At 38.4% G+C, this 26,318-nt stretch overlaps 4 protein-coding genes across 5 annotated transcripts; 2 read left to right on the plus strand and 2 right to left on the minus strand.

The window, feature by feature from the left end:
* Positions 1 to 563: 563 nt before the first annotated feature.
* LOC148424734 (AP-1 complex subunit sigma-2) lies at positions 564 to 4,395 on the plus strand. The gene is made up of 5 exons (XM_088413503.1): positions 564 to 721; positions 1,186 to 1,364; positions 2,380 to 2,488; positions 2,586 to 2,723; positions 3,362 to 4,395. The coding sequence occupies exons 2-5, from the start codon at positions 1,186 to 1,188 to the stop codon at positions 3,407 to 3,409; spliced, it is 474 nt and encodes a 157-aa protein (XP_088269629.1). The 5' UTR covers positions 564 to 721; the 3' UTR covers positions 3,410 to 4,395.
* Positions 3,989 to 11,071, minus strand: zrsr2 (zinc finger (CCCH type), RNA-binding motif and serine/arginine rich 2). The gene is made up of 11 exons (XM_088413502.1): positions 10,836 to 11,071; positions 10,123 to 10,202; positions 9,974 to 10,052; positions 9,722 to 9,830; positions 9,426 to 9,512; positions 8,785 to 8,823; positions 7,574 to 7,704; positions 7,225 to 7,438; positions 5,798 to 5,853; positions 5,605 to 5,714; positions 3,989 to 5,334 (listed from the first exon to the last, which is right to left on the minus strand). Exons 1-11 carry the CDS (start codon positions 10,877 to 10,879, stop codon positions 4,517 to 4,519), a joined length of 1,767 nt encoding a protein of 588 aa, XP_088269628.1. The 5' UTR covers positions 10,880 to 11,071; the 3' UTR covers positions 3,989 to 4,516.
* A 762-nt stretch (positions 11,072 to 11,833) lies between these two features.
* LOC148424736 (transmembrane 6 superfamily member 1-like) lies at positions 11,834 to 19,216 on the minus strand. 2 transcript variants are annotated; one of them, XM_088413873.1, is made up of 11 exons: positions 19,147 to 19,216; positions 17,441 to 17,562; positions 17,231 to 17,334; positions 16,915 to 17,012; positions 16,726 to 16,829; positions 15,881 to 15,963; positions 15,156 to 15,274; positions 14,618 to 14,722; positions 14,453 to 14,545; positions 13,811 to 13,930; positions 11,834 to 12,632 (listed from the first exon to the last, which is right to left on the minus strand). In XM_088413873.1, exons 2-11 carry the CDS (start codon positions 17,530 to 17,532, stop codon positions 12,441 to 12,443), a joined length of 1,110 nt encoding a protein of 369 aa, XP_088269999.1. In that variant the 5' UTR covers positions 17,533 to 17,562; positions 19,147 to 19,216; the 3' UTR covers positions 11,834 to 12,440. The 2 variants fall into 2 exon arrangements, with proteins under 2 accessions (XP_088269999.1, XP_088269998.1); XM_088413872.1 differs by lacking the exon at positions 19,147 to 19,216 and having other exon boundaries at positions 17,441 to 17,673.
* Positions 19,139 to 26,318, plus strand: LOC148424737 (BTB/POZ domain-containing protein 1-like). The gene is made up of 8 exons (XM_088413870.1): positions 19,139 to 19,676; positions 22,994 to 23,150; positions 23,806 to 23,911; positions 23,995 to 24,192; positions 24,641 to 24,770; positions 24,855 to 24,942; positions 25,681 to 25,827; positions 25,901 to 26,318. Exons 1-8 carry the CDS (start codon positions 19,267 to 19,269, stop codon positions 26,057 to 26,059), a joined length of 1,395 nt encoding a protein of 464 aa, XP_088269996.1. The 5' UTR covers positions 19,139 to 19,266; the 3' UTR covers positions 26,060 to 26,318.

Raw genomic sequence — 26,318 nt, forward strand, 5'->3', positions numbered from 1 at the left:
ATGAAGCTCTTTTTTATCTCTTCCTCGAGGTGGCTAAAATTGTTTGAGTGACATTAGTATGTTAGGGTTGTTTAAGTTTCAGAGCATACTGTGTAAAATGGCATGTAAAAAAAACTCGTTTTGCACTAGAAGTGCAATTTCGTGAATGGATTATACGAAATTTCATGGGAGGAGTCACAGAAAATGTTTTCTGACAACGAGTCTGCAACGCGTCGTAATCCTTACTTTTTACAGGTCGGCTGGCAGGGATTTTTTGTAGTTAAAAAGATTCACAAACATTAATCAAAACACTATAGAATTATTTGTAACACGTGGAATTCTGCATTGTAATTAAATATATCATATAGATAGATAGATAGATAGATAGATAGATAGATAGATAGATAGATAGATAGATAGATAGATAGATAGATAGATAGATAGATAGATAGATAGATAGATAGATAGATAGATAGATAGATAGATAGGTAGGGCTGTGGCAGACTTGTGACGTGGATAATAACGGTACGTGCCAGCCAATCACAATGCAACGCAGTTGGTTTTTCTGTCCAATCAGTGAAGTTCTGAGCTTGTTGCTGCCTCACCATCCTTTGCTAACGACTAGCTGGAAGCGACGCTGGCCAGCTAACCTGACACGTTCCTAAAGCTCGTTTGTCTTTTTTTATGCGTGTTTCATGTGATCTTGGATACCTCAGCAATCGTCCAAACGACTACACCGAAGGTAAAGAAACGCGCTTTTATGTGCACTAGATTCAGGCTTGGTGAGCGTCGTGGAGAGGGGCACAAGTGATACTGCTTGTTGACGTGCCATCATTTAGCTGCAGAATCAAGCATGAGCCGAAATGAAACTTTTCACCGAAGCGTCACATGTGTTTGGCGTGATACAAATGGTTGAATCCATCAATTATGCGCGAACCCGCAGTTGATTTCTGGTAAGGGAGCAAAATACTGCCCAATTTAAAAGTTGGAAACTTTAAACAAATTTCAACTAGAATTTGCAATTCTGAATTTAGAACATATACCAAAGGTAAAACCTTCCACGGGAATTTGAGGATAATTTTATGGGGAGGGTTTCACATTCAAGGCAAAATGAGTGAAATATTAAGGCTGTGTAGGCCTACCTGTTCATGATTAATATTTGCTCATTCATAGTACGTCACTTGTCTTGTAAACTGACTCCTTCAGATGCAGTTCATGCTGCTGTTCAGCCGCCAGGGAAAGCTGCGGCTTCAAAAGTGGTATGTGCCTCTCTCCGACAAAGAGAGGAAGAAGATTTCCAGAGATCTGGTTCAAACCATCCTTGCAAGGAAGCCCAAAATGTGCAGCTTCTTGGAATGGAGGGACCTGAAGATCGTCTACAAGAGGTGATACCCACAATTGTGATATCCATCAGCCAGTCACAATGGAAAGACAATTTCATTTGTATTTGATTCTCCTCAGTACTCATCTTCAAGTCAATGTGCTAGGATGTACTTTGTATTCACCAAAAACGAAATTCTGCTAAAGAAGCATGAAGTGGAAAAAAAAAAAAGAAAGAAAGAAATTCTTGGCCGTTAAAAACAATTGAGAAGCCTCACGTACTTTTTTTCATATTGTGCTACAGCTATTGCCAGGCAGTTCTTGCCATTTTTACTCACCTTCTGCTGAGTTGGGCATGCCAGAAACACCCCCTCTGCTGAACAGTGGAGGATGGTGGTTAAAAAAGCCTGAACAATCACATAAGAGCTGTGTGTCCTAGCCACAGAAATATAAAGGCATAAGGCAGTTTACATTTTTGTCTTCTATAATTTCAACAAAAACTTAAAACAATGCAGGCAGCTACACAGTACGACATGTACAAAGATGTCACAGAGAAAGTGTACACACTGATCAATACCTGGGTTTTCTCTGGCTCAAAAATGCAGAGGTTTGACCATTCTGGTCATCCATATACGTATTTAAATGTTTTACTTATTCTTTGAAATTTAGTTTTTTCCTAAAACACAAACCACTGTTTATTTTTCAGATGTCTCTGTGAGTTTCGAGCTTGATTTTGACAAAAGTAGTACTTTGCTGCCACCTTGTGGCACACAGTTGCATTTCCTATTTGCGGCAGGACACAGTCCCTATGAGATGTACTCATTTTGGTTGGTTATACAAGAAAAAATATTTGGCTGTTTGCAAAGGCAGGAAATCTGCCTAAACATTGGCTGGGTAAATGAAAATGTGTCTTTTTTTTTTAGCATTGACATATTTGCAATTGAAAATAAATCAGCTTGTGCAAATGGTGGTTAGATGATTACAGTTTCCATCATGCCAGAGCATATGAAGGTGGCCACATCCAAACTCTTAACTTATTTTAGATTGCATCATGTGTGTGTTTATGTGTGGTACTGGTAGGTACGCCAGCCTGTATTTTTGCTGTGCGGTGGAGGATCAGGACAACGAGTTAATCACCCTGGAGATCATCCATAGATATGTGGAGTTGTTGGACAAGTATTTTGGCAGTGTAAGTTTCCCATTGTATGCCACTCCCACAATGTTTAATATGAGAGCTAATTTTAATCCATACCTAACCCACTGCTTCAATTCCTATGTTTTCGTAGGTGTGTGAGCTGGATATCATCTTCAACTTTGAGAAGGCTTACTTCATCCTTGATGAATTCCTGTTGGGCGGAGAAGCCCAGGAAACCTCCAAGAAGAATGTACTGAAAGCCATCGAGCAGGCAGACCTGTTACAGGAGGTAAAGAACACAAAATACATTTGGCCACTGAAACACTGGTAAGAACACTGTACATTCTGTAAAACATGGTGATACATATACCACATAGCCACCACAACAAATGTTTGATATATCAGACATGGATGGCATAGCACTTTGTTTTAGGCTCTTTATTTATTTATTTATTTATTTATTTATTTATCTTTTTTTATCTCATTTATTTATTATCTTTATTTATTTATTTTAATACCACAATGTTTTGCGCTGCTTAGGAGGTACTTGGATGGAAAAAAAAACACAGGGGTATATCGTCGAAAAGTGTAGAGAATCACTTCTTTAAAGTGCTAGTAATGCTAGGAAAAATCTAATCTGCCAAAAAAAAAACCTGTTTCCAAACGTGTTTTAGTTTTGCCGGCCGTATGAAAGCAAACTTGTAATAGCTCGGGGAACCTATTTGTTGAGGCAACATGTGAGCAGCCATACAATGAGTCAATGCTGATCGATTGAAGAAACTTTCATCAGTATTGTATTAGCATCGAACTGAGTGGCTGCATGGAGTTGAGAAGACTTCAGTTTATCTGCCTTATCTTTTGTTCAAAACACTTAAAATGGATTTATGAAAGGATGACGCTCATCTGATGTGTCTTCTCTACCTACAGGAGGCAGAGGCCCCACGGAGTGTTTTAGAAGAAATCGGACTGACATAGACGTTACGTTGCCAGAACATGCTGACACATCTTTGTCCTCTCCTGTTTACTGTGTCAGTGTTGTACTTCTATGTACGTACCGTATGTATGTAATTCAACATGTCTGCTTATTCTGAATTGTGCTCCTCTGTAACGTCCTGTGACTGTGGTGGTGCCAAGTGCGGTTCAATTTTGTGTCTCTGTAGCAGCTCCCATAGTCGTGTCGTCTATTGTGCAACAATGTAGCAACAAGCGCATAACCTCAGTATCAATTACAGTGTCTATTCAACCACTGTCTTGTTGTTCTGATGCATCTGAAAAAAGAAATCAAACTACAGTATTCATCTTTTTGTGCTTTTGAGTTGCTGGTGGTTCATTCTTGACAAGCAGAAGCATAGTTTCATGTAACGATGACACAAACCTGCCAATTAACTAAGTTAGTTGAAATGCATATTGTACTTAAATGGAATTCTGTTCAAAATGTGTTGTTTCTGTGTAATGTTTGTAAATCTCAACAATTTTTATTCTGGAAAAGGAGAGATGACAGGTCGTACTTACCGTAAGAAAAAAAAAAAAAGAACAAAGTGACCCAAATAGAAATAGCTCTATTTTCTTTATATTGATCATTTAGTTTACATTTGAACAGACATATATGACCAAAGAACTGTGTTTTACTTTTTTAAGTGTCTATGAAAGCCTAATGTGACACAAAAAAGGGATCTGCTACTGTGTGATCCATGAAGCAAGTATATTTTTCATTTCACTCCAATGAAAGACGTGCTGTCAGTTCTCCACTTCTCAGTATGCAAAAGAAATTGGGCAAGTCATGTTTCTGAAATGATAACAGAAAAGTGCAACCATATGGTGTTTATTCTAAAAAAATACAGCATTTAGTCAGAAAATCTGATTTCTCTTTAATTTCTGCAAAAAAAGAAGCCACTTTTGTATTCATCCTATTGACGATTATATTTGACAGTATTTAACAATAAATGTCTTCAAACTGAAAACGTAGTCTTTTTTTTTTTCCATTTTGACTTGAACATTCCATAATAAGTTGAAAATGATGACAGATCAATTGAAATGATGAAAAATGTACTTAAATGTACAGATTTCCAATGATATACAACACTAAGACACGCTTTGTTCAGACTGGTCAACTTGTGTCACCGAACTTTTTTCTGCCTCAGTGCTTGGACTTGCACTCAAGTCATCTTTACTTTGAAGGAGTTGTGATTGTGTTCCACTTGGAAGTGTTTCCGCGTCAACTGTCTCGTCCCCCGACTCCCGAGATGATTCCCTGGCTTCAGGTGAACAGCTCCGCTTCTTGTGCTTCTTACTTTTCTTTTTGCTCTTTTTCGAGCGTTTATGGCGACGATGTCGTTTGTTGTCCTCATGGGGAATGCTTTGTTTTTCGTGTTCACTATCAGAGCTCTTTGGTTTGCTCTTTTCTCTGCTTGCTTTGTTTATTTCCTCGTCTCCGACCCGGTCTCCATTCCTCTCCTCCTCTTCTGTTTTTTTCCGGCTTTTCAGATTTCTGTCTCGCTCTCGACTCCTTTTTCGGTCGCGACTTCTGCTCCTGGACTTTTCCCTGCTTCCGCTTCGGTACCTGTCCCAACCTCTGTTATAACGTTCTGACCCGAACGAGCGTCTGCTGTCATCTCGTTGATGCCGGGACGTCCTCCTATCTCGACTCCTCTCGCGGCGTCTGTCGTCTTCTCGTCTGCTGTGGGACCTTTCCGATCTCGGTGGACTTCCGCTCCGGTGACTCCTCCACGATCTGTCTTGCCGTCTCTCTGAGTATCTCCCAGAGTGACTCCCCTTGATGCTGCGGTCCGGTGAGAGGTGAAGGTCCCTGTCGGCTTCCCAGAATGCATTGCCGGGGTTTCGAAATACATGAAGGAAATTGCAGTGTTTCCCTTTGGGGCACTTCTTTCTGTCAAACAGTCCTGAGGAATAGGAAAACACAAAACGTTTGACAACCTGTAAGATTGCAACGGTGTGTATTAAAAATATATAAATACATATATATTTCTACTAATGTTAGCTAACTTTCCATGGGCTGACAGTATTGGGATTGGAGACTTTTGGAAATAACTGAAAATTCCGTAAGTATTTCCAAACATTTTAATTTCCATGAAAAGTTCAACATAAAAAAAATCCTAGCTTTTTCCAACACTTTTCACTGTTCGGCAAAATAAATTTCAAAATCATCTCACCACAAATGGCAGTCTTCCATCGTGTCACTGGACACATTTCACAGTGAAGTTGCTTGCCGGCGTACCACCTTCCGTTAAATTTGATGAAGGCCTCCCTGCACTGCTCCTCGCTAGTCAGACGACAACAAATGAAAACTTTTGTTCAAAGTCCAGCTGGCTTATTATGCAAGATTGTTTTAAAAGTGATACTTACGTCTCAAACTGGACGTAAACATTCCCTCGCAAGTGTGGCTCATAGTTGCAGCTGACCTAAAAACAAAGATCAACATCATGATGGAATGATAAGTACTAGCATGTAATTAGCCCCGGTTACCTGATATCCTATATTATGATTAACTACATCTACAAAGTCTCAGAAGGTATCTTGCAGGTGTAGCTCAGGGCTGAGTTCTCGTCCTATCTACAGGTGCATTCAAAAATTAGATCGTAGAAAAGTCAGTTTACTGTAATTTATCGGCTTACCGGAAAATGTGAAACTCATATAGATTTCAACGTGACAAGTAACAGCCATCTTTGTGAAGAAAAAAAAATATGGAATGAACACTGCGTAATCCTTCCCAAATACCCCTTAACAAATAAATTTGGGGGAAACTGGGGGGACTGGGGGACTGCTTTCATACATGATCCAGTCTGTTGCCCAAACTGCTTTTCTCACCAGTAATCTTTCTCATCTTCTATGCTAGTTAGGACAAGTGTTTGTGTTTGTAACATGATGCTAATTTTGACCCATTGACGTGAAAGATTGGTGGAATTTTTCAAACTGAAATATATCAGCCAATTAGAGAAGAGGGTGCCCTGACTAGAAGACAAAATGGAAGAAATGAGAATGATGAAAACGTATGCTTTTTGACTAGCATATGGAAACATAACTCGAAAAGGTCTTTTTTTTTTTTTTTTTTACCCACACAAAAAGATAAGATTTTTTTTCAGGAGCCCTTCATCTGATTTACAAAATTCTTTCCGAGTTGTACTCAGGTCAAAGTTGTCTTTTTAAAAACATTTTGACAAATTTTCATTTTTTTTAAATCCTGTCACATTGCTATTCGAACACAAACAGTAAGAATACTCATCAAAAAGTCAATTCCAACCTCATTCCTGTTCATTTTGATTGCATAAAATTCCAATTTAGAATAGAATAGGATGATTTTAATATCATTGTACACAGGTACACGAAATAAAGTGCTGTGCCAATTGCTGCATATTCATAATGTGAACAATAGATAAATGACATATAAAGAAAACAAATAGAATTGAATAAAAATCAGGTGTTTTTCTTATGATACTGAATTCTGTTGTTTTTGGTTGCAAGTTCTTATCACCCAAATTATGAAAATAAAGAAAAGTACACAAATTTCATTCCGTGTGTAGTACATCTACATACATGAAAGTGATATACAGAAATAATGTAGTTTTTCACAAAACTCAAATTTTACTGAGATGCACTCTAACATGTTAGGGCTTTTAACACCTTTCAAAGATTTTACATCTCTGTAACTAGACTTCAAACTATAGCACTTTCCTTGAGGTAATGAACCATGGAAAATTGTTGAGTCGAACCACTATCATTTTCAAATCAATAAACACTTTCCAATATATTTTGGGTGTATGTGACCCATTTACCTTAAACTGGACCACCTTGCCAACAGTCCTAAACTCTGGTAGAACGTCATGGTAGAATTCAGAAAAGGACTCGAGCAGGTCTTCCTCGCTGTGCTCAAGAGATGCATCACCGTCATAGTCGTCACGTCGAACCTGTTCCATGCCGTATGTGATGAACATGGCGCGGATCATCAAAGTGGGGCTGGACAATGGGTAAACGTGCTTTCGAGAGCATCTAAAATCACAGCAAGTGAAAATACATTTGCATTAGCAGGCTTTCAAAAAAGAAGGGGAGCACAAAGGACCACCATAAAGCCAAGAGTGTTACTGAAGTACCAAAAAAAAAAAAAAAAAATCTAAGCCATTGTACCTGTCTCCAAATCGACATGATCCAGTCTTGAGGAAGAAAGGGCAATTGGCGGCATCCCATTCGGTCCGGGAATTTTTTGATGTCTCTGTTCCCGGAGCCTCAGGATTCATCCAAGGTCCTCCATTAGCAAGCTGCAAAACAAGCAACAAGTCAAATATAAGGGGACATGTTCTTCCCTCATTACCAACATCCTTTTGCGGGCTGAGAAAACAATGTGAGCATCAACTAGCATTTGAAGGTGTTCATTTTGTACCTGGGCCTTGTCGTAATTACAAAGACCAGCAATAATTATACAAAAATGGAATATAACGAAGCACATACAGTACAGGCCAAAAGTGTAGACACATCCTCTCACTTGATGTTTTCTTTATTTTCATGACTATTTACATTGTAGATTCTCACTGAAGGTATCAAAACTATAAATGAACACACGTGAAGTTGCATACTTACCAAAAAAGGTGAAATAACAGAAAAAATGATTTGTATTGAAGTTCCCTCCAAATACCTAGCCTTTTTTGATGACTGGCTCGCACACACGTGAATGTTCTCGATGAACTTCAAGAGGAAGACACCTGAAATTGTTTTCACTTTGATGTGCATTATCAGGGTTAATCGGTAGAAGTTCTCGCTTTCTCAATGGGGTTGTAACCATCAGTTGTGTTGTGTAGAACACATTCATACACAGCCAATAACTCCATTGGACAACTGTTTAAAATGTATAAATGTAATGGACAATTGTTAGGATTCATGTTATGGCGAAAACCAAACAAATAGCTTGAAAAAAATAGTGCCCACTATTACTTTAAGAAATTGCATGAGAAGATGTGTCCAAACATTTGGCTTGTACTGAATGAACTGTACTGTACTTGTACTGCATCAGTTCAGAATCATTATTTAAATTACCATACAACAAAAACATTGAAAAACAACAAGAAACTAAAAAATAAATAGCATATGCAATACTCATCCAAGATACTAATTATTAACTAATTCAGTGCCAGCCGAGTTGAAATGGATTTTTGATATGAATAGCTGTCAATTACAGCCAGGTCAAAATAGAACTTTGAAGTCCAAAACTGTGGCATGGAATTTGTTAATTGTATTGACTCATTCACTGGCCTGCTCAATAAAAATGGATCTTTGGCATCCATAGCCGTCAACAGCAGTGAATGAGTGGACAAAAGAAAAAGCACCAAACACTTGGGCAGTACCTGATTTTCTGCTTCATCCAACATTTTCTGAACAGCCTCCTACAAATGGTGTAAAGAGATGTCAGATGAAAACGTGAATTAGGCGAAGCATATCTGTACCTTGTTGTTAAGATCACATTTGCAGGGGCAGATAATCACAACAATTCTGACAAACTCAAAATTTCAGTAGCTCGATACTTTTGCCATGCTCAACTTCAATAACACAATGCTTTTTGCAGAAAAGTTTCAAAGACACTTAAAGCACAGATTTAAAAGATACGTCCTCGCTGTGAGAGTTGGCGGTGCTGGTAAAGGACTTTCACAATCGTATCTTTGTTAAGGAGTTGGATGCTGCTTGTGCCACTTTGTCAAGGAAAGATTTATAAACAAGTAGGCAAAGAACACAATAATAACTCCATGTTTTTAGCCATGCTTCGCTGACAGTTGACAAATAGAAATGTAAAATTATTGCCACTGTAGCCTTTTTTTTTTTTTTTAAACAGCTCTTCCACCGAATTCCATTACATGCATATTGTGTTACTGGTAGTAAGTGTATATTTGCAATAAAGTTTGATTTTTATGTTTGAATGTTTATCATCAAAAAGTACAAGTAGAAGTGGATATATTTCTCTCTGGTTTTATCCTCCCACGGCTCGTTTCACCTCTCTGTCTCGCTTCTCCTGCTGCTTCTTTTTTTCTTCTTCTTCTTCTCTCTTTTGTTGAGCCTCCCACTCCTCCTTCATCTTCCGCTGTAGACGAAGCAACAAAAACAAAGATACATCAAAGCAAAATACGTGTATTTCAAAATTAAAAAACAACAAAAAAAAAACATTTTCAACCACTGATTCCTGTTGAAGATTAGAAATGGGAACCAATTATACATTGTCATGGTGAACCAAATTGTGCGGTGCCATCTGTCTCATTTTATTTGATGAAAGCAAAGAACGATCGCCATTACCTCTTCATCCTCTTTTCGTTTCCTCGCAGCCTCCTCCCTCTCAGACATCAGACGGAATTCTTCTTGTGCAATTCGCTCACGCTCGAGCCACTCTTCATGGAGCCGTTGCCTAAAAAAGTGAGACATGACTCAAAATGCCATCTGACCCAAATCTGTTTACTAACAATTTTGGTGTCAAAGCTTCTTCTTTGTGTGACCACGCTGACTTTGTTGAACAGAATAACAAAAGCAAAGTCCAGATCTGTATCCCACCTTTCATTTTCCACAGTACTGTCTTCATCATCCATTTCCTCCATTTCCTCTGTGGCAGCAACACACGGACTTTGAGCAGCTGCAACAGAAAGAATGATGTTGATTTACTGTTTGATGAGACATCCATTATAGCAAAAGTTGTTTCATACCACATTCTCTGGTTCGAGCGATTGCTTGTCGTTTCCGCTTTCTTCTTTCTTTTCTGGAGGCAGCCTTGCGTTGCTTGTAACTAAATTAAACGGAAGACACCAAGTGTGGTTTAGCACTGGTTGCATTTGCAGTGTAGGTATTTCCACGACAGAAGCTTGATTATTTTACAGTGATTTATATGGCGTGCTCCTCTGTTACTCTCGGAGTAAAACAGACTGTGAATAGTCAAATCCACTGTTAAGATAACTTCCAATAACTTAGAGATCCTACAAGATATGAGTAAAGCGGCATTTTTAGCTGATTGAGGTTTCTGAACTCTGAACTTCTGAAATAAGGTGTGCACTTGTGCAGTATTGCTTATCCATAAATTAAAATGTCTAAAATGTCTGTGCACATAATGTGGATGAACACAGATCAATGGCAAAACAAATTGTGTGCAAAATAACAAGTTAGTCTGTTTAATTACTGGATAACTGAAAGAAAAGACGTTTGTATCAAAGAAGTCGAAGCTTTTGGAACGGTTTACTGGTCTTAGTGTTGTTGGAGAACACCAACCCGCTCGATATCGTTTAAAAGTACTGTATTCCAGTGTTTAATTTTATAAAATTAAATACAGGTCATAACATAAACAACCGTCCCTCGGAACAATTACAGTTCTATTTCATAGCCGAACATGTTATAATACTATTACTAGCTAGAGAACCACCCTTACCTTAGAGGAGGCGCACACCTCATTGGAGGAATAGACGCTGCCATTGCAGCTAACGATAGCAAACTAGCTAAATACTGTAGCTGAGGTTTACAAGCCCGGATACTCTAATACTAGGAAAAAAAGACAAAGTATGTTGCATAAAGCTCTACAATTTGACGCAATGTTAAGACGGAAGCGCTATTACTTCTGTTTGCTAGACCCTACACGCGTATTTTTGTTTTGGGCATGAAAGTAGAAAGCACTTCCGGGGTGACAAAGAACTGCTTCCGTGGCGGAGAAACGTTTGTTACGCATACCAAAGAATTACAGTACTGTATTCAAAATTTCATAAAAAAGAAAAAAAAAAAATCTTTTTTTATCTAATTTGATTGCTTCGTTTGAAATGCAGTCATTTAGAAAAACAAACAGTATGTTTATCACGACATTACATTTTAATTAACATTTAGAAGTAAAATGTTGTGAATGCCACAAATTCAGGAATCTTGATCCTGATCATGTAGGGTCACCCGGTTAAGTAATTTCTCGTGCGCCAGACTGACAATAAGAAGTTAAGAATGCACTGTATAAACAGTAGATTTATGGACGTCAAAATTATGGAATTACTTATCGGGACCCGATTTAACACCCAACCCAAATAAAAAACATTCATTAATAAAATTAACTAAATGTCCTATACTTCAAATCACGCTAATGTGAAGTACTGCAATTCAATTAATAAATTACTGTATATAAAGGGTAGTCTTCACAATGTTGTGTTTATCTTTTTAGAATGCAAGTATTTACATTACTGTGATATATTGGTTATTTTGAAGTTCAATCACCAGTCTAAGTCTTTGAGGCCTTTGTGTGCGAGTGCATTCATGACTGCTTTTGCTTTGTCCGCCCAAAAGCACACTTCCCTGACAAATGTATTTGCCCTTCTGACATAAAAAGGTGGTTTCTTTCTGAATGTTTTACCACTTTGAGGAGAAGATGAGAGTTCCCATTTTATAGCCAAATTGATGTTTCACTAGCTTTTCTGAAAAGTTACAATTAATTCAACAGAAATCCTATGCTTAATAATACGTTTAATTTTGCAATAAAATGATTTTGATCATTTACAGGAATTCTGGCATTATTTTGCGAATGGTGGTCTCAGAAAAGTGTAAATCACTGTACGCTTTATAATAAAAGGTTCAGCAAAAACAAACCAGTTTTATCAACGATAAAGTATTGTGTACAAAAAACACTATCCAGCTCAATTCATATATACTTTGAGGAAAAAAAAAATACAAAATTGATTTTCCGAAATGAATAGCAGAAAGATGGCTTTGAGTCTTGTTTTCAAAAAAGACACAATCTTGTTATTATAACCCTTATGCAGTATTTTGCCCAATCCTTTAATCCTTACACCAAAAGCATTTAACGTCAATGGGAAAGCATTGAAAGAAGACACTAGGGAGCAGAAATTATTACCCAGATGGTGACATCATGTCATATTTTGAAATGGCACGACCAACAGTTTTCACACTTCCAGGAAAGTGACATCCCTTGGTTAAAATATTGCCAGTAGAATGTGGAAGAATTTTTCCAAACATTGACATAATACTGCACAACAGACAACACTCATGCAATTTTCTTGTCTGGCGTGCTCTTGAGGAAGAAGGCCGGCCTGGTAGTGCAACGGTAGCAAAGCGCTTGAGGCACCACAGCATATAGGATATTAACCAGCAAAAAGACAGGCTGGTTGTCAACAGGCACTCTGTAAGAGAAGGGTGTCCGTGTGTGAAGAGAGGCACCGATATGAGAGAACTGGGCCTGGTGGAAGAAGGAAGGAGGAAATACAGAAAAGTAGGGTTAGATGTTTTAGCATATTTTATTGTGGGCCATTCTAGCGTAAAAGAAGAATGCATTTAAATCCTAGGATTTGTTCCATTAAATTCTATCAAATTCTACCCAACGGTATTGTCTTCACTTAATAGCATCCTTCCTGTCTGCACTGCTTCGGATACATACGGACTCCAACATATTGTTCAATCAGATGTAAGCCTCTGCATTGCCATGTCCATCTAATATTTTTAGAACCGCTATTATAACTATTTATTTTTCATTAAGCTTTTATACACTAACAATAATCAAGATGTACCAGTTAATTATCTATTAACCTTTTTATAAGCATAGCTTTATTGGAAACTGTTTTTGCTGTCCAATCAACTTTGGCTGGCCAAGCAGGGGAGCTGGGGGGCATTGGACATGTCTCATAGCAACCATGGTTGTCAGGGCATCAGCAGCCCTATTTTTAGCTTTCTTCAACAGCTGACATTTATTGGAATACCTCCAATACCATCATTCCTCCTAGTCTGAAGTCAGCTTCCGTCCTCATCCAGCCACTGAGTGACGTGTCGGCCTGCAACTCTAACACAACAGCTGCTTTGTTCTGTTTGGCTCATGCTGCCATGCTTATTATTTGAACCTACATTTGTGTTGGGTTTTACCATACTACAGACAATGTTTGGCTAGACCCCTTATCTCCAAATTTGGTAACATATTTACACTCCGTGTTTAGATAGAAGTACTGAAACCTCAAAAAGTCAACCCTCACAAGGGTCACAGGCTTGCCGGTGCTTATCCCAGTTGAATTCGAACAGTAGGGAGGAGACACCCCGAACTGATTGCCCGCCAATTGCAGGGCACACAGAGATGAACAAACATTCAAACACCCAATCACACCTAAGGAAAATTAATATATCCAATGCACCTGCCATGCATGTTTATGGAGTGTTGGGGGAAGCCAGAGTGCCTGGAGAGAACATGCAATACAGGAAAGCCGGAGCAAGGTGGATTTGAACTCTGGACCTTAAATTGTGAGGCAGGCACGCTAACTACTACTCCACAAAGCCACCAAATACATATTTACGTCCTTATAAATAAGATCAGTCCTTGTTTTCTATTCAGCAGTATTCTCTAAGAAAAATACCTTTTTAAATCGTACTTACTTGTGCTATTGCACCTGAATGTACTAGAGTCAGGTCCAGTATCCATTCACATCCTGGAACCAGCAAGCTGTAGAGAGTCATGATGTAGTATGGGCCTGAGTACAGCATGCTCACCAGCATCTGACAAACAATTATAGGATTTACCCCATCCAAAATGGCAAACACTTCTAGAGTAAGACTGTACAGTATACAGCCACTAGACTCAATATTTTCTATTTTATTTCTGTGGTCACTCAAAAAGGCATGCCGCCATTGACAGTTTGGGATTTGCATTTTATTTATGCATGTTACCCATTGGAGCAAGAGTTCTAAGATTGTTGCCTGGTAAAAAGATGTTCTGTCTTTCCAAAAGGCTGCACAGGAACTCAGCAACCAAAAAAAAAAAAAATCCAAAAAATAGAATCAGTGGCTGGTTTGAAGTGTGATAAAAGTGTTGTTGAAAATCATCAAAATCTTTCGCTCAAAGTTTTTGAACAACATAAAGTCTAGACGAGTAAAATGATGGTAGGAGCAGGTCTTCCACTGCATGGTCTGTCAAGAACAGATTCTGTTTTGAGAAACATGCAATGGATAAAAACCTCTCTAGCTGGTGCTATCGTGGCTTTTGGGACACCAGTAATCATAACTCCTATGTATACTTACATGTATTTTAGGATATGCCGAGGGGTCTTTCACATATGGCTCATAATGTTGGACGTAGTGCTGACACAATGCGTTGGAACAGTCCAGGGCAACCTATTACAACAATTATTAGACCAATGGAGAGAGACTCCTGTTTTTGTGTCCAATTTTATTTGTGTTGCTTACCAGTCCTCTGAAGACACAGAAAGTCATAGCTGGGAAGAGGTAGATAATAAAAAAAAGGTCCAAAGGTCTATGGAACAATGTCATCTTTTGAGCTTCCTGGATGTTCTGGTAGTGAAAGAGATATGTCATCTCCTTTATTCATAAATACCTGAACTCAACCACAATTTAGTAAAGAGAAAACACAATTTGTAGAAGCATTCTGCTAATTGGATCAAGAAAGAATTGTATTGGGCCTCAGTTCCAAAATAAATTCATTCAAATTGTACATTAAAGAGTAATTTTCCCAGTGATGGTTCAAATAAAACACTAATATTTCAAGTGATGTAATTTAAATTTAGTTTTTCAATGCAATGATATTGGTTTACTGATTTGAAAATACATTATTCAGATTCAGTCTCAGGTGGCACATTTTTCACCCCGCAGCCTTGCTCCAGCATGAAAATGAAGATGTGCCAGTTTTTACACCAAGCACATGTTCGATAGTGTACAAAAATAAGGTATTATATGGCTGAATAGGAAATATATACATCTAACTTACAGTCACATCAACAACTTGTGTAGAAGGATGACTGCAGACACGAAAACAAGCCCAAACAGACACTGAGATATATAGCAAGTGAAGAAAGAAGAGGAGGCCCATTTCAGTTCCATATTTTCCTGAAAACGAAAAAGTAAAAGAAAAAAATGAAGAAGAATTTATAACAAAAATTAACCATCATTTATATACCAATAAGTGTACAGGTAGAAATACCAATGTTAAAAATGTGAAGGTAGGGTATGAATCCCAATATGAACATAGCACAACATTTTTAGCCTAATAGCAGAGTTGCTATTAAATGTTTAAGAAAAACATCAACCCACCCTCCCCAAAAACCTCTTATGGCTTTTTTCAACTTTAACAAATGACCTAGTTGCCTCAAAGTCTACAGATGAAAGAAGAAATATGATTTTCAGCAAGGATATTGATAAAAACTGGTCAATCGCATGCTGTTGCAACATTATTGTTCTGTTTTTTCAAGTGTCTGATTATCTGCCTTGGCATTTTTTTCAATTGCTATTGTAACAGGAAGTTAAGTATGACTTGGGCAATTATGCTATTAGGATGATGAAATATAAAAAATACAAAAACATTTTCTTGCTTTAGTAAATCAAGACAATTTTATTAAGCCAGCCTCGCCTAAAACCCGTTGGTTTGTGCTAGGGTTAGGGTTAAGTGTGCGAGGATCTTAAAAAAAAAAAAAGATGATATCTTACTTTACTTACCAACAGCATTCCCAAGAAGGTAGATAATGGAACGCATAACAAAAGACCCTACCCAGTAGAGTCCAATAGCTCTGAAGTTGTCCCTGAAAACCATACAATTTAGATAAGGTATAAGGTATTTCAACTGGACTTTCAATACCAGGTAACTGTTTATATTTTTAATTTCTTTTCCCGAGTATTTGGCTGAAGAAGGATCAAAAAGAAGCTAGTACAAAACGAATAAAACACTACAGTAGTCAATTACTTTTGCTAATTAAGTTCTAAAGTAATCTATAACTTTGGGTTCTAAATTACGAAAGCAATAAATCATTTTAGTGCTTCATTACATTAAGGTAATCCATTACTTTAGGACGTTAGTATCTAAAATAATCCATTATTAAAGTTCTTAAGTTCATTAAGGAATCACTTACCGTACTTATTGCAGTAAACTTTAGTTATCTAAAGCACTTAATTGTGAATGATTGAAAGTTGATTAGGTACTAAAGCACTAACAAAATTACAAAAGTACCGGTAATCAATTGCTTTAAAGTAAGAATATTAGAATTGATTACTCTTATAATCAAATAATCAAAAATTTAAAGTAAGATTGATTATTAAACAATCACTTAAAGTAATTCATTCCTAAACAATAACTTGAAGTAATTGATTACTTTAGCTAATTTATTACCTACAGTAATTGAAAACTATATTTCTCAAACTGAGTACCACACATTTGTAGACACTCCTTGAGCAAAACACTTAAAAAAAATATGTAAATAAATACCTGGGATTGAATGAATGGACTCTTAAAATTATCTTTGGTATTGAATTAGTCAAAAAATAAATGTGGACACTGCAGCGCTTACCCCCAAGTAATTGCCGCAATCATGAGCAGATACATGAGATAATGCACACAGCCATCCCAATATGACATCATGTGCCCGTGTGCTGTATTAATGTGTGGATCTGCCTGGAAAAGCAGAAAGCGGTTTATTTATAAGTCACAGACATAGAAAACATGGACTCGAGTATTCCAAGGGGAACGCCAAGCTTGCCTCTTTGAGGTAAAAAGTCACGAATCCATCAATGATGTTGTCCTGCTCCAGTCCGATGATTAGGTTCACCACACTTAAGAAGGCATGGACTGCATACACTGAACAGACACAGACATTCATTTTAGATGCAACCATACTCATACTTTTAAATCTTGAATGTGAAAGTCATTCCAGAATTAGTGGTCAGTTAACTGCTTTTTTTTTATTTTATTTTTTTTATTTTTTTATTTTTTTTGCATGGTTGGAATATCATGCGTTGGACAGAGTATGTCACTACTTATGGAATGACACAGTTGAACTGACACTGGGTATTCACCATAGAAAAGAGAGTCTAATGGAGCTTTTCTCTTCAGTATAAAACGGGCAGATATGACCAGAAAGATGAATGTTGCACATCCAGCAAAGAAGAAGGCTTCAGCGCTATAAGAAGAACAAGTTAAGAAGGTCAGACACAGCAGAGAGCTCATTCAACCAACGGGAAAATAAGTTAAACAATGTCTGATCACAACTAACCACTCACACTCACCTGTTGTTGTAGACGAGAGAGTTGAACAAGTAGCAGATGGGAATGGACATCAAGGAGAGCACAAACACACCAGTCCCTGCAGAAGCACTCATTGCAGACTGTGTGACAGCTTTTGATTAGTCCTAAAATAATGACGATGAAAAAAACTCATTCAGCCATAGTAAACATCCATGTTTAATCAATGGATGGCAACAATCTTAATTTGAACATGATCAATTAATGGAAAAGCTGCAGAGTGCTTGCACAAGTGTTAATGGTTGAGCCGACGTTCAGTGGGTGGCTCTATACCTCTCTCTCTCCCTCTTTCTGTCTCTCACACACTCACACACATGCACACACTTTTGTTATGTTATTATTGGCTACGCATTGCAGACACTCCTGCCCAGCAGTGGATTCATATTGTGCATGCCAGTTTGCAAAATGTAGGAAGGGGTGTGGATGAGGCTCTTAACTTCAAATATTAAATGTTACATTTACTGTAAATATTGAATCTGAATGCTTAGCTCCAAATAGTTAAAGTTTAGAAGTGTTCTCACTTTCTTGCAGATTTATAAGAATATTTGTCATCTTACAGCTATTTAGTTAAATCCATATATGGTACACCTAAATCTAGTATAAATTAAAGTATAAATAAATTTTTAAAACTTAATTTCAGTATGTAACGTTCACATGCAAGGCCGCATGACGACAATTTGAGGTCCATTTTTGGGGGGATCGGAAATGATAGTATAGTCACTTCCAGGCAGTTGCCTCAACAAGCCTTTGTACGCCATTGTTCTTGATTGGTGAACCAGAGTGCTCACCTCTAAAGCAGATGGTGTGGTAGCGGTTCAGATTTAAACCTAGAGTAGGGGTGGGCTAGACCACAGCTTATACGGTATATAAATTCATTTTTTGAGAGGCTCTCATTTCCCCATACAGGTATCCTGGCACTAGTGCAGTGCTTCTCAGTTACATTTTGCCAAGCCCCTCCTCGGAAAGAGAACACATCTCACACACCGCCACTCGATGCGCTGATTATAAATACGATTATTATCTCTAAAACTGCATAAGTATACCTAAACCTGTATCCTTTTTAACATTAAAAAAAGAAAAAAAGCAACATAAATCAACTTTCAACAACTGTTCATTATTTTTTCCATTGTTTGTATGGGTTACAGCTTAGTCTAAAACAGGAAAAAAATAACCAAGTGCAACACATTGCATGACAAAAACAAAGCCCTTTCTCTGGGGTCATACACGCCCCCCAACCCCTCCACCCCACTATTTGGAAGGAATGCACGAGTAGGAGGTGAACTTATTTTATTTTATTTTTTGGTCATGGGGATGACCATTGACCAACAATAGTGAGTACCCCTGGGCGAAAGAGAATTTTCACAGTATTTTTTAAGTAAGAGAACATGAAACAAATGAAATAAGTGTTCAATCTTTTGATAGTGTAACGTGCATGAAAACAGCATGGCAGATAATTATCATTAAAGAGAATTTGTGAAACTATGAAAAAAATATTATTATTAGTACAGTATTTTGAAACGCTAGACTGCACCCCTGACACACTGTACTGTACGTATATGCTTTTTTTTTAGTGTACTATTCTGGAGAACTTTAATGAAATTGAAATCAAAATGACGTTAAAATGTCTATTGTCAATCGTGTGCGTATCAATAAAGTTATGGGCGTCTCCGTGTGATAGCGTCATTACCTACGCGACGCAAAAGAAGTTAGCTTAGCCAAAGATAGCAGGTGACTGGACATCAACATGTAATGCAATGGCCACCACATAAACAAATCCATCAGGGTTTTTACTTGTAAACAACTCTGCGACTATGGCGACCGGTGGTGGCGGCGGATCGGCGTCAAACCATGAGGTCCAAGAGTCCAACTCGGCTCAGACCGGAGCTCGCGTCTCGCGCACCAACGCGCCGACCGCCGCTCTCGGCCCGTCCGCCTCATCGCCGGTGCTCGCCGCTCACCGGGAGCCTGGCGTGTACAATTGGCAGGCGACAAAGAGCTGCCTGAAGGAGCGCTTCGCCTATCTCTTCAACAACGAACTGCTTAGTGACGTTAGGTTTGTCGTGGGGAATTGCAGACAGACGCAGAGGATCCCGGCCCATAAGTTCGTTTTGGCCGCTGGCAGTGCCGTGTTCGATGCCATGTTCAACGGGGGGATGGCCACCACCTCAGCTGAGATAGAGTTGCCCGACACCGAACCAGCAGCGTTTCTTTCGTTGCTCAGGTGGGTAGACGATACAGGTGGTGAACGACGTTGTGGGGGCGTTCCCTCATGCGCCCACTCTTCCTCTCTCAATCAAGCTCTAGCATCACCAGGCACATGTTAATACCTTAAAAGTGGATAGGGGGAAGTGTTACTGTTTAATTCTAACCTTTTGCATTCAACTGTTCCAAAAAATAAAGAAATCTCATTGAACTCTGTAGAGGTCAGGTCAAATATCTTATATACTGTACTAATATTATGTTCTGTCAAGAGTCCAATTTAACTCAGAAAAAAGGTGAGTCGTGATTGGCTGACAATAAGTCCGTTTAAAGTGTGTTAATAAATAAAATGTGAGCAAGTTCGTTATTTTAGAAGTGTGCATGGAACTGTTTTCCTTTTGTGTTTAGCAGCACCCGAAGGTGCTTCAAAAAGGTTTGGTGGCATTGACACCTACCTTATTACAATGTCAACAAGCAAAATGTGTAGTAAGCAACACATTAATCACACATTAATAACACAATAATGCAATGCTTCTCAATTTTGCAAGCCCCCCCCCCCCCCCCCCCCCACACACACACACACACACACCCAACCCCCAGAAAAAGAAAACATTTCACACGTCCCCACTTGCTACACCACTATAAATAAAATCGTCTTAAAAAAATGAAAAAACAAAATATTATAAACGTTCAATAAATGTTCACTACTTTTTCCAGCATTTTTACAAATTTTTGGTTAGTCGAAAAAAGGAAAATAATACCCAAGTACATAAAAGTTCCTGAGGGAAAAAAAAGTTGCCAATTACTTACTAATTGCAATTACACTTCATATGGCATCGCCTCGCCCCCCCACTATCATAGGACTGCAGTAATGACATTGGCTTGGATTAAAAAAAAAAGTTCACATTTTTTTTGTTTTGAATCCCAAACATCCCATTGGTTCCCACAGAGTGAGAGGACTCAATTTTAAATCTGAAAACCTGATGCCCATCAGAACCTCAACACATGAGAGCAAATACAACTCCCAAATGTTTACACTACTAATCACAGTTACAGTTTGCATTTATTTAGTCATGTATTCATTCTGAAAACAAATATTCACGCAGCCTCATTGTTGACAACGAATAGGCAATTAGGCGGTGTTTGACGAAAGTGCATGATTGCAATGTTCTTTGCAATTACTCTAAAACGGATGTATACTATATTAAATTGGAGGTATATAAAATCATTTTAAGCCTTGTAGGCAACATGATATTACTTCACATTTGAATTAATGTTACTCAAACACAGATATGTGGAAAAAACTTGGTCTGTTTTAAGTTCAGCAGTTACAAGTCAACCCCTCTGATATGGGGGTTGAAAATAAGGGGGGGAAATAGACTGGCACTCGGACAAATACTAAAATATATAAAATTTCTCAGAATTTCTCCCAATTCCCCACATTATATTTGATTTTGTCACCTAATATTTTATCCTGATTAGAGTTTACATTTACTATCAAATTAATCCCAAATACTGTGTCGATTATTTTTATATTTTTCACAGGTCGAAGTGGACAAGAGTAAAAATGTACGCATGAAATTGGGTAGCAATTGCTCACAGTCTTAGATGTCAATTGAATATTACAAATCATACTAGGGACATTACAACGCTTGCCTCCTGCCTTTAGTGACATGTCCAACTGATGTGCCAATCAAGTAGTCGCCTCCCAATTTCGGGCAACCTAGAATTTGTTGAAAGCTGACACAAAAAACACCTTAAATTACTTCAGAGTTTTTATTGAGGGAGAATTTTAACGCAAACGTAATTTTTAGATATAGACCTAGTATACAAGTGTTCATGTTCAACCCAATCAAATACAAATTTAAGTACAAAAGTAGAAATACATTTTACCTGTACTTTCCTCTCTTAAAGAAACGCAAAATATTGCCATCTAGTGTTCAGATGGACACCTGACATGCGGTGCCATAGACTAGATTTAGTCAGTGTCATTACTAACTACTTCGACAATGAAATGCAGTTGATAAGAGTTTGTACGCAAGTATGGACATACCTTTCCAGGCTAAAAAAGGGGAAGGTAAAATAATGAACAAATATATGTTTCCTAAACCATTTAAACAATTTAGATAATGATTTATGCCAGGTTAAGCACAGTTTGTTTGAGAGCAAACATCTCGGAAAACCTCCTGCCTATGAAGTTGCCAAAATGTTTGCTCTGTATTAAAATTCTGTGTTCACATTTAGTCTCAAGAGGTTTTTACTTTTCAGGATTTGATGATGAAGGTCCATATAGGTGGTTAGCATGGAACAAATAAAATTACTGAATGTAACCTAGGTGTAGTTCAATTTTATTTATCTACACAAGGAATTGCAGATAATTCAGTGTGTTTGTTTGGTTAGTTATATGTTCAGACATATGGCCGAAAACGTTTAGCACTGAATTGATCATGTGTTAAAATAGATATATTAAGAATAATTAAAGTGCATGTAGCATATGTAGCATCAAAAATAGATATATTAAGAATAATTAAAGTGCATGTAGCATATGTAGCATCATTCTTTGTGAATTTTTTTTGTGAAGTCTGGAAATTAGGGTATAGAAAATTATGGAATTTTGAAATTCCAAATGAGTAGGGACCCCGAATTTAGCAAGCAATGCTGTGTGGTTGTTTGTCGACATGTGCCCTGTGATTGGCTGGCAACCATTTCGAAGTTGTAGCCCTACTCCACCTCTCGCCTAGATTTGCTGTAGCTGAGACTGGCTCCAGCCACAATTCGAAATAAGCAACTGGGTGAACACCGAATAAGTAAACAAGATGGATGCCATGCCTGACAAACATTTACTGCAAACATTTACTGGCAATTTTCGGTTCAAACTCTATCCTTTCGTTTACAACTTTGGGATGAATGAAGTTGCGCATTGTTCATGAGTTCTCATGGGTATGTGATCAGAGTGGACTTTCAAGTTTTTACTCTGGGTCCACCTGTGACTGGTTTTAATGGGCCTGTGATCAGATGAAAGGAAAGCTTTGTAAATGGTGTCATAGGTCACGTTTGTGTTTAGTGCTTGTGTTTCCACTCTGTAATCAATGGCCTTTATTACTGCTGTCAAACACCTGTCTTCTAGCCAGGCTGTCCTTGTTTCCTTCCTGAAGACATGCAAATAAACTTCAGATATAGAAAGGTTTTGAATAACCTTGACCTTGGTAGAATAGACATTGGTAGAATACTTAATTCTAATTGATTCTACAAATATTTGACAGCTATAGCACTAATATGAGTGAGATATTTGTGCACATTTATCACTGCAAAGTTCTCTCTGTTCTATCTGTTGCACAGGTTCTTGTATTCAGATGACGTACATATTGGGCCAGGAACTGTGATGTCCACTCTGAACATAGCCAAGAAATACGCTGTCCCTGCTCTGGCCAATTACTGTGTGGAGTTTGTCAGCAAGCACCTGAAAGCAGACAACGCCTTCATGTTCCTCACACAGGTTCATGCCTTCACCTTCCGAATGTTATCGTCCCGTGACCGAGCAAAAAGTATATTTTCCTTACCAACATTATGATGGCATGTATTAAGGCCTTTGGGTGTTGAAAGTTAGATGTGACATCCATCAAATATCCAATTTTCTATCTGGCTCATCTCGTTCAAGGCCATGAGGTGCTGGAATATGTATATCCCATCTGAGTTGGGAAAGAGGTGGAGAAGACCTTGGACAGTTCATCACAAAGACAGACAAGCAGTCACACGCACAACCTCACTCGGTGCAATGTTTCCTCTGCATTTTTTTACCACTCCTAAATCCGAGCACCAAACTACAGTCAATTGTCATTGCACCACCATGGTTCCCGGGAACGCCGGCCCCAACTGCTGACAAAAATCGCTGCAGTGGGAAGGGAACTAAACCAGTTTGACTTAATTACACCATCAATACTAAAACAAGCTGCCATAAAACATGTCATCTGCCATGTATTGTTTACCAAGTCTGCTCCAGCTGCTATTACAAACCGAACTCTTATCTAAGCATGCATATATTGATGGTTGCTTTTAGTCTTCTTAATTTTTCTTGAATGCGAGAAAAACCGAATGGCAAATCATCAAAAGCAGGATCATTGTTTTATTGGATGATATTTTTGTATTTACAGGCAAGGTTATTTGACGACACCCAGATTGCCAACCTCTGTTTGGACACCATAGACAAAAGCACCGCAGAGGCAGTAAATGCAGACGGTTTCACTGATATTGACCTCGGTAAATGAGCCTTCTACCAAATTAACATTTCCATAACTCTTGCTCGTTCTTGGCTGACTTAATGGTGACTTTGTGTGCACTAGACACTCTGTGTGCAGTCCTTGAAAGAGACACGTTGAACATCAGGGAGAACCGTCTCTTTGGGGCTGTGGTACACTGGGCCGAAGCTGAGTGTAGCAGACAGCAGCTTCCGGCGACCTCAGAGAACAAACAGAAGGTGCTTGGAAAAGCCCTACCGCTCATCCGCTTCCCTCTTGTGAATGTGGAGACGTTTCCTACAGGTAAGATAAGCACGTACTCGCTAGCCGCTGTTTTGCGCACACATATGCAATCTAATATGATATAAAAGAAGATGTGTTTAAAAAAAAAAAAAAAACGTAACGCCCCTAATCGATCTAATAAAATATATTGCACACGGAACTTAAATGAAAAATTTTGTAAATAAAGTTCACAAAGCAAAAATAAATGTTAAAAATTAAATGCAAATCTATTGCGCTAGTAATAAGATTTTATGCAGTAGCTAGGTGTACATGCTGCCTTTTTTTTGTCATTTAGATTGAAGAGCTAATGCCCAATCTAAAAGTATTTCAATACTGATTGAACATGTCCCTGAAGTGTCTCCACTGTCACACAGAAACCAGTCTGATATTCTTTGCTGTACAACATGTGCCCAGTCTGAAAATGTGTTCAATCAGGAGATGTGAAATCTGTTTTTTTTACACTTGACAGCAAACCCCAAACCACGGCCCAGCAACAATGACAGGTCCCGCTGCTGCCTCCGTGGAGAAGAATACAGCATTAATAGATTTCAGCACGTCGAGAGTCGATGGGGCTACAGCGGTACCAGTGACAGAATCAGGTGAGATGACAACTTGATTGGCCTAATAAATGCCAACTTGATCCATGTACAGACAACTGTATTTCTCAATGTCTCTTTATGTAGATTCAATGTCAGTAGACGAATATCCATAGTTGGTTTTGGACTGTATGGTTCTATCCACGGACACACGGACTACCAGGTCAACATACAGGTAACTGCTGGAGTATTTTTAACATGTGATGTCATATTGGCATGGCACGAGTTGCAGCCGGAGTATCGTTATTGACAATGTGACACTTCCCTACAGTCTGGAGGCTTTCCGTTGTTATGGGCGCGAGAATTTTCAGTATGAAATGTATGCATTACGTAGTGGCATGCTCAAAATAACACCATACGGAACGCTTCGCCAGTCATAAACGAGCCCAGCAAACTATGATGTTATAAAATGTCAAATGTGTTCTCGCTGAGTTAATGCTAATTAAATGTCACAGGTTTGTTTCTTAGCTTTAGTTTGAATGTTGTCTGAACCCAGTTCACAATTTAAATGTTTTAAACCATTAAACCATATTCTCCACAAACTAGTGGTATCTGTCTCAACAAACTATAATCTAGTACACTCAGTTTTGCCGTAGGTTATTCAATACATGAAAAAAAAACAGTTGTAAATGCCCATCTCTTTATTGCATAAAAGAAGTGTGGTGTTTAAGGGTGCAACTTGAGATTACAAACAACTAAGGTCCTAGACTTCACTATTATAATACTGTACTGTATAGTACTGTAATAGTGAAGTCTATGCTTAGGTGAAAATGTCATGTCAATGAACAATTGCTTGTTGATTTCTGATAAAAGCTTTCAAATTGGTATTATTTCCAGAACTTCCCCGCTTTGCTTATTTTGCCCTGAATATTTGCTGAAAAGCACATTTTGGCGGTATATTTTGCTTTTCTAGATAATGGAAAGTGACAAACACCTCACTGTGGGCCAGAACGACACGGGTTTCAGTTGCGATGGCACATCCAACACCTTCAGAGTAATGTTCACGGAGCCTGTGGAAATCCTCCCCAACGTCAGTTACACTGCGTGCGCCACATTAAAGGTGAGACGGATTTCAGATATCAACTCGAAAACAGCCCGTGAGGAGTCATCTTGTTTTCTCATTTTCTATTAAGGGACCGGACTCCCACTATGGCACCAAGGGGTTGAAGAAAATCACCCAGGAGTCAGCAACAGGGACTAAGACAACATTTGTCTTTTTCAAATCCCCCGGGAACAATAACGGTACCTCGGTGGAAGACGGACAGATACCAGAGATCATCTACTATACATAGATTGATATGAAAAGATTTCACGTGACTTTTGTTGTTTTGTGCTTTACAATCCCAGGGATTGAACAATGACTGGCAGCTTGTCTATGCGAAATGTACAGACACGCTTGTTCCAAACAGCAGAGTTGGGGGGGAGCCACTTTATGCTTCAACTTTATTAGATGTAAATATGTACATGATGCAAATGTTCTCCAGTGGAGTAATAAAGATTCAAGAGTTGGTTGGAGGCAAACGAGGAATGGTCTCCCCCATTAGCTGCTAA

This window comes from Hippichthys cyanospilos, chromosome 4 (assembly GCF_059441005.1).
Source record: "Hippichthys cyanospilos isolate Australia breed blue-spotted pipefish chromosome 4, RoL_Hcya_1.0, whole genome shotgun sequence".
NCBI classification, from domain to species: Eukaryota; Metazoa; Chordata; class Actinopteri; order Syngnathiformes; family Syngnathidae; genus Hippichthys; species Hippichthys cyanospilos.